The 11,428-nt window shown below is 45.7% G+C and overlaps 1 protein-coding gene and 10 non-coding genes across 11 annotated transcripts in view; all 11 read right to left on the bottom strand.

The window, feature by feature from the left end:
- The window catches only part of atp7b (ATPase copper transporting beta), a 66,578-nt gene extending 55,171 nt beyond the window's left edge, over positions 1 to 11,407 (bottom strand). Inside the window, exon 1 of the mRNA XM_085150439.1 lies at positions 11,023 to 11,407. Coding sequence (XP_085006565.1) covers positions 11,023 to 11,169 — 147 coding nt within the window. The 5' untranslated portion in view covers positions 11,170 to 11,407. The remainder of the gene's footprint in view (positions 1 to 11,022) is intronic.
- trnar-ccu (transfer RNA arginine (anticodon CCU)) lies at positions 603 to 675 on the bottom strand. The gene has a single exon. It is a non-coding gene; the product is annotated as a tRNA-Arg (tRNA).
- Positions 1,416 to 1,488, bottom strand: trnar-ccu (transfer RNA arginine (anticodon CCU)). Its single transcript has one exon. It is a non-coding gene; the product is annotated as a tRNA-Arg (tRNA).
- trnar-ccu (transfer RNA arginine (anticodon CCU)) lies at positions 2,251 to 2,323 on the bottom strand. The gene has a single exon. It is a non-coding gene; the product is annotated as a tRNA-Arg (tRNA).
- trnar-ccu (transfer RNA arginine (anticodon CCU)) lies at positions 3,064 to 3,136 on the bottom strand. Its single transcript has one exon. It is a non-coding gene; the product is annotated as a tRNA-Arg (tRNA).
- trnar-ccu (transfer RNA arginine (anticodon CCU)) lies at positions 3,897 to 3,969 on the bottom strand. The gene has a single exon. It is a non-coding gene; the product is annotated as a tRNA-Arg (tRNA).
- trnar-ccu (transfer RNA arginine (anticodon CCU)) lies at positions 5,530 to 5,602 on the bottom strand. The gene has a single exon. It is a non-coding gene; the product is annotated as a tRNA-Arg (tRNA).
- On the bottom strand, positions 6,344 to 6,416 carry trnar-ccu (transfer RNA arginine (anticodon CCU)). The gene has a single exon. It is a non-coding gene; the product is annotated as a tRNA-Arg (tRNA).
- Positions 7,177 to 7,249, bottom strand: trnar-ccu (transfer RNA arginine (anticodon CCU)). The gene has a single exon. It is a non-coding gene; the product is annotated as a tRNA-Arg (tRNA).
- Positions 7,913 to 7,984, bottom strand: trnam-cau (transfer RNA methionine (anticodon CAU)). Its single transcript has one exon. It is a non-coding gene; the product is annotated as a tRNA-Met (tRNA).
- trnar-ccu (transfer RNA arginine (anticodon CCU)) lies at positions 7,991 to 8,063 on the bottom strand. The gene has a single exon. It is a non-coding gene; the product is annotated as a tRNA-Arg (tRNA).
- Positions 11,408 to 11,428: the final 21 nt, after the last annotated feature.

Below are 11,428 nucleotides of genomic sequence, written 5' to 3'. Positions count from 1 at the left end.
TGTACACACTCTGGGCAACTCAGTGTCCAGAACGCTGGTAAGCCAACACGCTGTGCTTATTGCTCCACTTTATTTAGGGGCGTTTATGTTGTCTTTTGAGACTTGTGAAACCACATGAAGACCAGAGAGTACCAACGATTTGAATCACTGAATCTAGTTCCACTAAAACAGGGGAGTAGCAGGAGCATGTGTGACGTGCTCAAACACAGCTGGATCAAATGCTTGAATTAGCTCTTCAGCATGGCATCAAGTTTGGCAAAGGCCTGATAACAAGCCATTCATTTGATTCAGGTGTGTCAGAACAAGGATGCATCTAAGAGCTAAAAAAAAAACAGTAGCTCTCCAGGACTTTAGTTGGAGTCCCTGTGCAAGGCTTTGTACAGATAAGGATTCGCCTTTGGTGATCAGGGGGCAGTTATCGTACATGACTCTCTCACTCGGTGCCTGTATTACAGGGTTACTTGTCTGCGTTTTTGGGGAACAGGACCTGACTGTCATCTGCGAATCGGGCCATCCAAAACACATAGCAGAGGATGGTTTCGATCCATCGACCTCTGGGTTATGGGCCCGGCATGCTTCCGCTGCGCCACTCTGCTGGACAACACCCCAGATGGGACTCGAACCCACAATCCCTGGCTTAGGAGGCCAGTGCCTTATCCATTAGGCCACCGGGGCAGATGATCGCTTGACTTCCTTTCTTTGGAGGTTGTTTCGGGGGTTCGAGTGAGAGCCATGGTTTCAAGCTAGTTTTTGTTCAAAGATGAAGCTGCATTTAAGAACATTTGAGAAACGCTGAGAAAATAAATTACACTCTGTACACACTCTGGGCAACTCAGTGTCCAGAACGCTGGTAAGCCAACACGCTGTGCTTATTGCTCCACTTTATTTAGGGGCGTTTATGTTGTCTTTTGAGACTTGTGAAACCACATGAAGACCAGAGAGTACCAACGATTTGAATCACTGAATCTAGTTCCACTAAAACAGGGGAGTAGCAGGAGCATGTGTGACGTGCTCAAACACAGCTGGATCAAATGCTTGAATTAGCTCTTCAGCATGGCATCAAGTTTGGCAAAGGCCTGATAACAAGCCATTCATTTGATTCAGGAGTGTCAGAACAAGGATGCATCTGAAAGCTAAAAAAACCCCAGTAGCTCTCCAGGACTGGAGTTGGAGTCCCTGTGCAAGGCTATGTACAGATAAGGATTCGCCTTTGGTGATCAGGGGGCAGTTATCGTACATGACTCACTCACTCGGTGCCTGTACTACAGGGTTACTTGTCTGCGTTTTTGGGGAACAGGACCTGACTGTCATCTGCGAATCGGGCCATCCAAAACACATAGCAGAGGATGGTTTCGATCCATCGACCTCTGGGTTATGGGCCCAGCACGCTTCCGCTGCGCCACTCTGCTGGACAACACCCCAGATGGGACTCGAACCCACAATCCCTGGCTTAGGAGGCCAGTGCCTTATCCATTAGGCCACCGGGGCGGATGATCGCTTGACTTCCTTTCTTTGGAGGTTGTTTCGGGGGTTCGAGTGAGAGCCATGGTTTCAAGCTAGTTTTTGTTCAAAGATGAAGCTGCATTTAAGAACATTTGAGAAACGCTGAGAAAATAAATTACACTCTGTACACACTCTGGGCAACTCAGTGTCCAGAACGCTGGTAAGCTAACACGCTGTGCTTATTGCTCCACTTTATTTAGAGGCGTTTATGTTGTCTTTTGAGACTTGTGAAACCACATGAAGACCAGAGAGTACCAACGATTTTAATCACTGAAACTAGTTCCACTAAAACAGGGGAGTAGCAGGAGCATGTGTGACGTGCTCAAACACAGCTGGATCAAATGCTTGAATTAGCTCTTCAGCATGGCATCAAGTTTGGCAAAGGCCTGATAACAAGCCATTCATTTGATTCAGGTGTGTCAGAACAAGGATGCATCTAAGAGCTAAAAAAATAAAACCCAGTAGCTCTCCAGGACTGGAGTTGGAGTCCCTGTGAAAGGCTATATACAGATAAGGATTCGCCTTTGGTGATCAGGGGGCAGTTATTGTACATGACTCACTCACTCGGTGCCTGTACTACAGGGTTACTTGTCTGCATTTTTGGGGAACAGGACCTGACTGTCATCTGCTTTTGGACACAGTTCAGAGAATCGGGCCATCCAAAACACATAGCAGAGGATGGTTTCGATTCATCGACCTCTGGGTTATGGGCCCAGCACTCTTCCGCTGCGCCACTCTGCTGGACAGCACCCCAGATGGGACTCGAACCCACAATCCCTGGCTTAGGAGGCCAGTGCATTATCCATTAGGCCACCAGGGCGGATGATCGCTTGACTTCCTTTCTTTGGAGGTTGTTTCGGGGGTTCGAGTGAGAGCCATGGTTTCAAGCTAGTTTTTGTTCAAAGATGAAGCTGCATTTAAGAACATTTGAGAAACGCTGAGAAAATAAATTACACTCTGTACACACTCTGGGCAACTCAGTGTCCAGAACGCTGGTAAGCCAACACGCAGTGCTTATTGCTCCACTTTATTTAGGGGCGTTTATGTTGTCTGTTGAGACTTGTGAAACCACATGAAGACCAGAGAGTACCAACGATTTGAATCACTAAATCTAGTTCCACTAAAACAGGGGAGTAGCAGGTATTGTGTGACGTGCTCAAACACAGCTGGATCAAATGCTTGAATTAGCTCTTCAGCATGGCATCAAGTTTGGCAAAGGCCTGATAACAAGCCATTCATTTGATTCAGGTGTGTCAGAACAAGGATGCATCTAAGAGCTAAAAAAAAAAACCAGTAGCTCTCCAGGACTGGAGTTGGAGTCCCTGTGCAAGGCTTTGTACAGATAAGGATTCGCCTTTGGTGATCAGGGGCAGTTATCGTACATGACTCACTCACTCGGTGCCTGTATTACAGGGTTACTTGTCTGCGTTTTTGGGGAACAGGACCTGACTGTCATCTGCGAATCGGGCTATCCAAAACACATAGCAGAGGATGGTTTCGATCCATCGCCCTCTGGGTTATGGGCCCAGCACGCTTCCGCTACGCCACTCTGCTGGACAACACCCCAGATGGGACTCGAACCCACAATCCCTGGCTTAGGAGGCCAGTGCCTTATCCATTAGGCCACCGGGGCGGATAATCGCTTGACTTCCTTTCTTTGGAGGTTGTTTTGGGGGTTCGAGTGAGAGCCATGGTTTCAAGCTAGTTTTTGTTCAAAGATGAAGCTGCATTTAAGAACATTTGAGAAACGCTGAGAAAATAAATTACACTCTGTACACACTCTGGGCAACTCAGTGTCCAGAACGCTGGTAAGCTAATATGCTGTGCTTATTGCTCCACTTTATTTAGAGGCGTTTATGTTGTCTTTTGAGACTTGTGAAACCACATGAAGACCAGAGAGTACCAACGATTTGAATCACTGAAACTAGTTCCACTAAAACAGGGGAGTAGCAGGAGCATGTGTGACGTGCTCAAACACAGCTGGATCAAATGCTTGAATTAGCTCTTCAGCATGGCATCAAGTTTGGCAAAGGCCTGATAACAAGCCATTCATTTGATTCAGGTGTGTCAGAACAAGGATGCATCTAAGAGCTAAAAAAAAAACCCAGTAGCTCTCCAGGACTGGAGTTGGAGTCCCTGTGCAAGGCTATGTACAGATAAGGATTCGCCTTTGGTGATCAGGGGGCAGTTATCGTACATGGCTCACTCACTCGGTGCCTGTACTACAGGGTTACTTGTCTGCGTTTTTGGGGAACAGGACCTGACTGTCATCTGCTTTTGGACACAGTTCAGAGAATCGGGCCATCCAAAACACATAGCAGAGGATGGTTTCGATCCATCGACCTCTGGGTTATGGGCCCAGCACACTTCCGCTGCGCCACTCTGCTGGACAGCACCCCAGATGGGACTCGAACCCACAATTCCTGGCTTAGGAGGCCAGTGCCTTATCCATTAGGCCACCAGGGCGGATGATCGCTTGACTTCCTTTCTTTGGAGGTTGTTTCGGGGGTTCGAGTGAGAGCCATGGTTTCAAGCTAGTTTTTGTTCAAAGATGAAGCTGCATTTAAGAACATTTGAGAAACGCTGAGAAAATAAATTACACTCTGTACACACTCTGGGCAACTCAGTGTCCAGAACGCTGGTAAGCCAACACGCTGTGCTTATTGCTCCACTTTATTTAGGGGCGTTTATGTTGTCTTTTGAGACTTGTGAAACCACATGAAGACCAGAGAGTACCAACGATTTGAATCACTGAATCTAGTTCCACTAAAACAGGGGAGTAGCAGGAGCATGTGTGACGTGCTCAAACACAGCTGGATCAAATGCTTGAATTAGCTCTTCAGCATGGCATCAAGTTTGGCAAAGGCCTGATAACAAGCCATTCATTTGATTCAGGTGTGTCAGAACAAGGATGCATCTAAGAGCTAAAAAAAAAACCCAGTAGCTCTCCAGGACTGGAGTTTGAGTCCCTGTGCAAGGCTATGTAGAGATAAGGATTCGCCTTTGGTGATCAGGGGGCAGTTATCGTACATGGCTCACTCACTTGGTGCCTGTACTACAGGGTTACTTGTCTGCGTTTTTGGGGAACAGGACCTGACTGTCATATGCGAATTGGGCCATCCAAAACACATAGCAGAGGATGGTTTCGATCCATCGACCTCTGGGTTATGGGCCCAGCACGCTTCCGCTGCGCCACTCTGCTGGACCTCACCCCAGATGGGACTCGAACCCACAATCCCTGGCTTAAGAAGCTAGTGCCTTATCCATTAGGCCACCAGGGCGGATGATCGCTTGACTTCCTTTCTTTGGAGGTTGTTTCGGGGGTTCGAGTGAGAGCCATGGTTTCAAGCTAGTTTTTGTTCAAAGATGAAGCTGCATTTAAGAACATTTGAGAAACGCTGAGAAAATAAATTACACTCTGTACACACTCTGGGCAACTCAGTGTCCAGAACGCTGGTAAGCCAACACGCTGTGCTTATTGCTCCACTTTATTTAGGGGCGTTTATGTTGTCTGTTGAGACTTGTGAAACCACATGAAGACCAGAGAGTACCAATGATTTGAATCACTGAATCTAGTTCCACTAAAACAGGGGGAGTAGCAGGAGCATGTGTGACGTGCTCAAACACAGCTGGATCAAATGCTTGAATTAGCTCTTCAGCATGGCATCAAGTTTGGCAAAGGCCTGATAACAAGCCATTCATTTGATTCAGGTGTGTCAGAACAAGGATGCATCTAAGAGCTAAAAAAAAAAAACCCAGTAGCTCTCCAGGACTGGAGTTGGAGTCCCTGTGCAAGGCTATGTAGAGATAAGGATTCGCCTTTGGTGATCAGGGGGCAGTTATCGTACATGGCTCACTCACTTGGTGCCTGTACTACAGGGTTACTTGTCTGCGTTTTTGGGGAACAGGACCTGACTGTCATATGCGAATTGGGCCATCCAAAACACATAGCAGAGGATGGTTTTGATCCATCGACCTCTGGGTTATGGGCCCAGCACGCTTCCGCTGCGCCACTCTGCTGGACCTCACCCCAGATGGGACTCGAACCCACAATCCCTGGCTTAGGAGGCTAGTGCCTTATCCATTAGGCCACCGGGGCGGATGATCGCTTGACTTCCTTTCTTTGGAGGTTGTTTCGGGGGTTCGAGTGAGAGCCATGGTTTCAAGCTAGTTTTTGTTCAAAGATGAAGCTGCATTTAAGAACATTTGAGAAACGCTGAGAAAATAAATTACACTCTGTACACACTCTGGGCAACTCAGTGTCCAGAACGCTGGTAAGCCAACACGCTGTGCTTATTGCTCCACTTTATTTAGGGGCGTTTATGTTGTCTTTTGAGACTTGTGAAACCACATGAAGACCAGAGAGTACCAACGATTTGAATCACTGAATCTAGTTCCACTAAAACAGGGGAGTAGCAGGAGCATGTGTGACGTGCTCAAACACAGCTGGATCAAATGCTTGAATTAGCTCTTCAGCATGGCATCAAGTTTGGCAAAGGCCTGATAACAAGCCATTCATTTGATTCAGGTGTGTCAGAACAAGGATGCATCTAAGAGCTAAAAAAAAAAACCAGTAGCTCTCCAGGACTGGAGTTGGAGTCCCTGTGCAAGGCTTTGTACAGATAAGGATTCGCCTTTGGTGATCAGGGGCAGTTATCGTACATGACTCACTCACTCGGTGCCTGTATTACAGGGTTACTTGTCTGCGTTTTTGGGGAACAGGACCTGACTGTCATCTGCGAATCGGGCTATCCAAAACACATAGCAGAGGATGGTTTCGATCCATCGCCCTCTGGGTTATGGGCCCAGCACGCTTCCGCTACGCCACTCTGCTGGACAACACCCCAGATGGGACTCGAACCCACAATCCCTGGCTTAGGAGGCCAGTGCCTTATCCATTAGGCCACCGGGGCGGATAATCGCTTGACTTCCTTTCTTTGGAGGTTGTTTTGGGGGTTCGAGTGAGAGCCATGGTTTCAAGCTAGTTTTTGTTCAAAGATGAAGCTGCATTTAAGAACATTTGAGAAACGCTGAGAAAATAAATTACACTCTGTACACACTCTGGGCAACTCAGTGTCCAGAACGCTGGTAAGCTAATATGCTGTGCTTATTGCTCCACTTTATTTAGAGGCGTTTATGTTGTCTTTTGAGACTTGTGAAACCACATGAAGACCAGAGAGTACCAACGATTTGAATCACTGAAACTAGTTCCACTAAAACAGGGGAGTAGCAGGAGCATGTGTGACGTGCTCAAACACAGCTGGATCAAATGCTTGAATTAGCTCTTCAGCATGGCATCAAGTTTGGCAAAGGCCTGATAACAAGCCATTCATTTGATTCAGGTGTGTCAGAACAAGGATGCATCTAAGAGCTAAAAAAAAAACCCAGTAGCTCTCCAGGACTGGAGTTGGAGTCCCTGTGCAAGGCTATGTACAGATAAGGATTCGCCTTTGGTGATCAGGGGGCAGTTATCGTACATGGCTCACTCACTCGGTGCCTGTACTACAGGGTTACTTGTCTGCGTTTTTGGGGAACAGGACCTGACTGTCATCTGCTTTTGGACACAGTTCAGAGAATCGGGCCATCCAAAACACATAGCAGAGGATGGTTTCGATCCATCGACCTCTGGGTTATGGGCCCAGCACACTTCCGCTGCGCCACTCTGCTGGACAGCACCCCAGATGGGACTCGAACCCACAATTCCTGGCTTAGGAGGCCAGTGCCTTATCCATTAGGCCACCAGGGCGGATGATCGCTTGACTTCCTTTCTTTGGAGGTTGTTTCGGGGGTTCGAGTGAGAGCCATGGTTTCAAGCTAGTTTTTGTTCAAAGATGAAGCTGCATTTAAGAACATTTGAGAAACGCTGAGAAAATAAATTACACTCTGTACACACTCTGGGCAACTCAGTGTCCAGAACGCTGGTAAGCCAACACGCTGTGCTTATTGCTCCACTTTATTTAGGGGCGTTTATGTTGTCTTTTGAGACTTGTGAAACCACATGAAGACCAGAGAGTACCAACGATTTGAATCACTGAATCTAGTTCCACTAAAACAGGGGAGTAGCAGGAGCATGTGTGACGTGCTCAAACACAGCTGGATCAAATGCTTGAATTAGCTCTTCAGCATGGCATCAAGTTTGGCAAAGGCCTGATAACAAGCCATTCATTTGATTCAGGTGTGTCAGAACAAGGATGCATCTAAGAGCTAAAAAAAAACCCAGTAGCTCTCCAGGACTGGAGTTGGAGTCCCTGTGCAAGGCTATGTACAGATAAGGATTCGCCTTTGGTGATCAGGGGGCAGTTATCGTACATGGCTCACTCACTCGGTGCCTGTACTACAGGGTTACTTGTCTGCGTTTTTGGGGAACAGGACCTGACTGTCATATGCGAATCGGGCCATCCAAAACACATAGCAGAGGATGGTTTCGATCCATCGACCTCTGGGTTATGGGCCCAGCACGCTTCCACTGCGCCACTCTGCTGGACAGCACCCCAGATGGGACTCGAACCCACAATCCCTGGCTTAGGAGGCCAGTGCCTTATCCATTAGGCCACTGGGGCGGATGATCGCTTGACTTCCTTTCTTTGGAGGTTGTTTCGGGGGTTCGAGTGAGAGCCATGGTTTCAAGCTAGTTTTTGTTCAAAGATGAAACTGCATTTAAGAACATTTGAGAAACGCTGAGAAAATAAATTACACTCTGTACACACTCTGGGCAACTCAGTGTCCAGAACGCTGGTAAGCCAACACGCTGTGCTTATTGCTCCACTTTATTTAGGGGCGTTTATGTTGTCTGTTGAGACTTGTGAAACCACACGAAGACCAGAGAGTACCAACGATTTGAATCACTGAATCTAGTTCCACTAAAACAGGGGAGTAGCAGGAGCATGTGTGACGTGCTCAAACACAGCTGGATCAAATGCTTGAATTAGCTCTTCAGCATGGCATCAAGTTTGGCAAAGGCCTGATAACAAGCCATTCATTTGATTCAGGTGTGTCAGAACAAGGATGCATCTAACAGCTAAAAGAAAAAACCCAGTAGCTCTCCAGGACTGGAGTTGGAGTCCCTGTGTACAGATAAGGATTCGCCTTTGGTGATCAGGGGGCAGTTATTGTACATGACTGAGTCACTCGGTGCCTGTACTACAGGGTTACTTGTCTGCGTTTTTGGGGAACAGGACCTGACTATCATCTGCTTTTGGACACAGTTCAGAGAATCGGGCCATCCAAAACACATAGCAGAGGATGGTTTCAATCCATCGACCTCTGGGTTATGGGCCCAGCACGCTTCCACTGCACCACATCCCATTTGGGACTCGAACCCACAATCCCTGGCTTAGGAGGACATTGCCTTATCCATTAGGCCACCGGGGCCTAATGCTATCTAGCAATCTACCAATCTACTGCTATCACACCAGATAGCAGTAGATTGGCAACTAACCTGTAATAAATTACAATAGTTTTACACTAATGATTTGGAAAAAAATACAAACTCAGAGTCAGCTTCTGGAACCTTTCCACACTGTACCACCCACATTAAGCTAGTATTATGTGAGAAGTCTGTCAAATCGAGGCCAAAGACATATTTTAATCGAACTGCATTGCTGTTGAGCTATGTTGAGATTTTAACCTTTTCATATTCTCGTTCTCACATATACTCATTCTAGACAACAGGTAGTAGGGGAGACCGGGGATAGTTGTAACGTGGGTCAGTTGTAACACTTCCAATTTCTCCAATCAGGGCTAAGTTTCAAATGATGTGACTCATCCTGTGCATGCCCAGTTCAGTTCTGCTATCACATGTGAAAAATCAGCACATTTTGTCAAACACAGACAATTTAACATGAAAAAAAGTAATTTGTATGCCAAAAAGCACGCTTTTCTACTTTATTTCAATTTCTCATAGCATTATCTGCTTTGCAGTTAAACTCGTCAAACTTAAATTATGTTATTTGTATGTCTATGGGGATATATTCTGTGTAGGTCTTTAGTGCTAATGTTTTAGCCGTTGGCTGTAATGTTAGCTAGTTCATGGCTATAGGAGTCTGGGTCAGTTGTAACAGCAACAGTCTGGGTTAGTTGGAACAATAATGCAGATGTTACTACTTACCACACTATTACTTTAACTTATATTAAACAAGTTGGGGCAACGACATCAGCAGAGAGAGGTTCACTGGTCGCTTTTGTATATGCGGTTAATGCCATTGGCAACACAATTCCTCCACTGTTTGTGTTCCCACACATACATTATGCAGACCACTGTGTCAGAGATGGACCAGTAGGAAGTACTGGTAGTGGAAATAAATCAGGATGGGTGCGAGAAACAGATTTTCTCATCTTTCTAAAGCACTTTGCAAACCACACCAAGGTAAGCCATGATAAAAAGTAATGGAATTGCGATGCTGGTGAGCAACTACATTTTTTCAGCTTCATTGTTATGTTCAAAATTGGTGCAAGAGTTGTAGGTTATAATGCCCACTGAGCCAATGAGGCCAAACTCAATGAAGACCAACCAAAATTAATGAAATATTCAGTTGCAGAAAATTCCATAATTTGTCTTTTTTGGGGGGTTGGAATATGTTCAAAAGCTAGATTTCTGCATTCTGTCACACACACATATAGCTACATAAATGGCTCTAAGTGCATTCATGTGTTGAATAAACACAGATTACATGGTAATGTTTTGTTAGTACCCTTATTTCATTGTGTTACATTTCACCCCAGGATATGTTACAACTAACCCAGACTATGGGGTTAATTGTAACATTTCACTCTTTGTGTTTGAGACCATACCATGCAATGGGTAATTGTGCTGCAGAGAAAATAGCTGCACTATTTAATAGCCGAGACATGTAAATACTTTGCATTACATTTTGAATCCACTACCTTAAAAGAGCTCTAATTTACAGACAGAAATGTGAAAAATGTTACAACTATCCCCGGTCTCCCCTACTTATGAGTGAAGTGTGAACAAGTGTTTCACTTGTTAACAGTGAAGAACAAACTGCTGATTTAGGTTATTATTATAATTATAAACACATGAGGTCACACACTTAAACTCTTCCAACAGGCACAAACACATAGAATTTGGGGAAGGAGCAGGTTTTGTTTCTTTAAGGTGGGCTTTGTTGTTCAGCCGGTGAAGCTGTCCCTGCTGCCAGTGCAAACTATACTTCTCTTTTACAATGAAAACACACATAAAATTTATGTTGTCTCTGCAAAAAATGTTCTTGGAGATTTCTTGCCTACTTTAACAAACCGAATTTCTTTACATTGTATTTCAACCACAAATTGAGATTTAATTATCAGATTATTTTATCCCAGTCACCAATTTAAAATATTTATTACGTTTCAAAAGAAAATATATATACTCCCGCTCTTCAATATAACAGGGAGACTACATCCTAACAAATGTATAATTAAGACGTAGCTACTTTCCAGCTTTTTTAAGATGAGCTCTTAGCGATCAGGTTTTCTCTAAACCATCAGCTGCAGATGTTCCACAGCTGTTTGAAGGCCTACCTTTAACTGTGCCGTACAGCCCCTCCTGTTGCAGCCCTCTGAGTTGACGTTACAGATGCATCTGGGCTTACCGCCACATTCAACCATGCACATCTGCTCCCCGGAGCCGTATCTGGACGGGCTTTTTGGTGATTTTGGCGAAAACATGCTGGAGTCTTTGCGGCCGAGTCCGGTTGATCTCGTCCAGTCAGTCGGAGGGCAAAAGTCCACAGCGGACAGACAACGTCATTTTTCACGCGCTCGCGTGTGGACTGAAGTGGCGTTTGATCGGAGGCAGTTCATCAAGACGAGACCGGGGGCAAAGTCTTAGATCACATGACTGAGTGGGGCAGAAAGTGTAGAGAAAGGCGCAAATAAAGCATCTAAACTTCCTTTAGTGCGCACTTTTATCTGTTAGTCAGAGAAA

Source organism: Neolamprologus multifasciatus, chromosome 23 (genome assembly GCF_963576455.1).
Source record: "Neolamprologus multifasciatus chromosome 23, fNeoMul1.2, whole genome shotgun sequence".
Lineage (NCBI taxonomy): Eukaryota > Metazoa > Chordata > Actinopteri > Cichliformes > Cichlidae > Neolamprologus > Neolamprologus multifasciatus.
Note: the sequence above shows the minus strand (reverse complement) of the source record. Positions and strands in the feature narration are given on the sequence as shown.